This window comes from Papilio polytes, unplaced genomic scaffold, assembly GCF_000836215.1.
Source record: "Papilio polytes unplaced genomic scaffold, Ppol_1.0 DF824180.1, whole genome shotgun sequence".
NCBI lineage: Eukaryota > Metazoa > Arthropoda > Insecta > Lepidoptera > Papilionidae > Papilio > Papilio polytes.
Genome location: NW_013525024.1, coordinates 1,849,879 through 1,852,672, shown reverse-complemented (window position 1 = coordinate 1,852,672; position 2,794 = coordinate 1,849,879). Strand labels below are relative to the sequence as shown.

The 2,794-nt window shown below is 33.9% G+C and overlaps 1 protein-coding gene and 2 non-coding genes across 3 annotated transcripts in view; 1 reads left to right on the top strand and 2 right to left on the bottom strand.

Annotated features, from left to right (window-relative positions):
* Positions 1 to 2,794, top strand: part of LOC106111008 — a 12,312-nt gene that overhangs the window by 6,545 nt on the left and 2,973 nt on the right. Inside the window, exons 2-4 of the mRNA XM_013292976.1 lie at positions 1,710 to 1,818; positions 2,113 to 2,409; positions 2,677 to 2,788. Of these exons, the coding sequence (XP_013148430.1) occupies positions 1,717 to 1,818; positions 2,113 to 2,409; positions 2,677 to 2,788 (511 nt within the window). The 5' untranslated portion in view covers positions 1,710 to 1,716. The remainder of the gene's footprint in view (positions 1 to 1,709; positions 1,819 to 2,112; positions 2,410 to 2,676; positions 2,789 to 2,794) is intronic.
* On the bottom strand, positions 1,849 to 1,930 carry Trnas-aga. Its single transcript has one exon. It is a non-coding gene; the product is annotated as a tRNA-Ser (tRNA).
* On the bottom strand, positions 2,484 to 2,555 carry Trnat-cgu. Its single transcript has one exon. It is a non-coding gene; the product is annotated as a tRNA-Thr (tRNA).

Here is a 2,794-nt window from a genome sequence, read left to right as displayed (position 1 = left end):
ATGATTGTAGGGGGGGGAGGTCTAAAGTCTGAAAAAATCGATGACGTAATTTATGGACGGCCCCTAAGTTATACCCAGTGAATTTAATTACGTTACTTTAATTACTAGATGAGAAATTATGATGTTATATTTGCTTTACAGTTATGAAGCCTTTTATAGGGTCTCGCTTATTACTTGATTCTATAACGAGAATATAACGGGACAGGTATTTACAGTGTTATTTATTACACATATATTTTTTAATAAATAAAAAACAGATAAAGCGTGGATTTTATAAACCAAGCTAGCTTTTCTTTTGATCTGAAAATAGTTGTTGTATTTATAAAACTACCAAGTTTGTAAAAAACTAGCTGTTTGTTCGCGACTTCGTCCGCGTATAATTATAAAATAGTAGGTAATACATAGGCTATGTTACTCAGTGATAACATAGCTTTTTAATGGTGAAAGAATTTGTAAAACAACCCAGTATTTTTTGAGTTTTAAAATACATACAAAAATACAAATGTCTCCACTTTATAATGTTAGAATAGATAAGTATGAAAAGATAAGTGAAGAAAAAAATTAAAAACATAATTAAAACTTATCTTCATAAATCGGTTCAGAGTATCTATTCGATCTTATTTAAATTAACCTTATTTACATACAGCACTACAATTTGCTTATTACTATGTAAAATATACTCAACAGCAGCCATCGAGTATAATTATGTTACTACAAAAACAATAAAGAGAGCTATTATAACTGGTCGCAAGATCTGGCACATTGGACCGCGATACTAAGGGTCGAAATACACTGACTGGCTCAAGCAGATACAAGGCGGGGTATAACCATCTACGTTAACGGCTACTGCCAACTGCGGTCCGTGCGATAGCTTTAAGCTGGCGATACTATCTGCTTGTAGCATTCCGTGTATGGCAAACCTAACTCCCGTAATATTATACCTACTATGAATATCTTATGCGTAAACACATAACGGTGGTCCGCGGGCTTATTGTGGTTTGTAAAGCGAGACAGTTTTTTATACACTGACCTAAATTTAATAGCATTTTATTATCTGTTATAATAACTACATAGAAAATATTGTTCCAATCTTAAATAAAACAGTTTGAAACATCGCGTTTGTAGCAATAAGAACAAACTTGGAGATTAAGGGCCTGTCCTACTAAATTGTAAATTGACTGATAACAATCCAACGTGTAAAAATGTGATGTAAATATCGGATTTTGTTACCTTATCTGACAGTGACGTCTTCTTTTAGCTATCTAAGCTTCTACCAGCCATTGGTGGGAATTGATATTGCTTAAATTCCACAGTTCTTGTATTTTATGTCCTGATTTATTAGCGAATTATTACTTATACAGCAAGCTGATTAGCTTTGTAAATGGATTTTATGTAGTACACGACAAGTAAAACTAAATAGCGATATAATTAGGCCTTATACTTATGCCCTATAATACTAGACACTAGATAAAACGTGTTCTGAGATCCTGCGATTCATAGAAGACAGGTTGTTATTCTATTTTTAGTCTGAGAATTTTCTATAAAGATGGTTGATTTGCATGGAAATATTTACGCTTTTTATCATGTTTTTTATTGTTTTATTTTATTGTAATTACTCTTTGCGTTATTAATAATTTATGAGTTTATCTTTGTTCAAATGTAATTTGTAATTTCGTGAGTTCGTTTACATGTATTTTTTTTATTTTTAGATCCAAAATGTTACGGAAGACGATATTCACAATTTGCCTGTTTTGTGTATCAGCACAGGCCCTCGCCAGCAGTGATGACAAATTCATCAAAAAATATGCCATGATGAAGGTAATATTTTGTTAAAATCTAAAAAAAGTTCGCAGTCGGTAGGATTCGAACCTACGCTCCCAGAGGGAATCTGATTTCTAGTCAGACGCCTTAACCGCTCGGCCACGACTGCTTGCAACATCGAGTTGAATTATTGTTATAGTTCATACTTTTGCATTTATTCCATTGTGTGTTTATTTTTCAGAATTCGGCAAAAAAATAAAAACCTGCAGCCAAATACCTAGATTGAAATTACATTTTTTTAAATTAAGTTAAATTTTACAAAACCGTGTTTTAAAAAAATTACATTTTCAGATCTATGAAAGCTGTTTTGGCCCTGAAGTTGTAAAACAAATTAGAGAAGAAATGAAAGACGCGTACGCTAAATGTTCGTTACCGCCATCTTTCGAAGAGACGCCGAACCCTCCCCAAATGTCGTCTGTATTGCTCGGGAAGTTACCGCCCGGTTTCTCCATGGATCCGAGCACGCAAACTATCACTAAGCCCACAGATGGCGCTTCCCTAAATCAAGACAATGATTTATCAAATATAGATATGAAACCACAAAAACAAACACCTATGGCAGGAGTTTTATCATTCCGACCATTGACAGTACGTATTAAGTTTACCTCTATTTAAAAAAAGCGGAAAAAAGTGTTACAAAAATTAACATAAAAAAAACGTGATGCCTCCTGTGAGGATTGAACTCACGACCCCTGGTTTACGAGACCAGTGCTCTACCACTGAGCTAAAGAGGCGATGAATGATGGTTTGAAATATGTCTTTAGTTTATACAATTTAATTTAATAGATAATCTTATTGAATAGATTGAAATAAATAATTTAATATTATTTTAATACTTATTCCGTTTGCTTACAGCCAAATTTCCAGCAACAAGCTATCCCACAAGCGGGTATTCCGCCGTACATGATGCAGAACCCTCAATTCCGCCCCTTCAGTCCTGCTGCTTCTTTCTTCCAAACACCATACAGTGCGC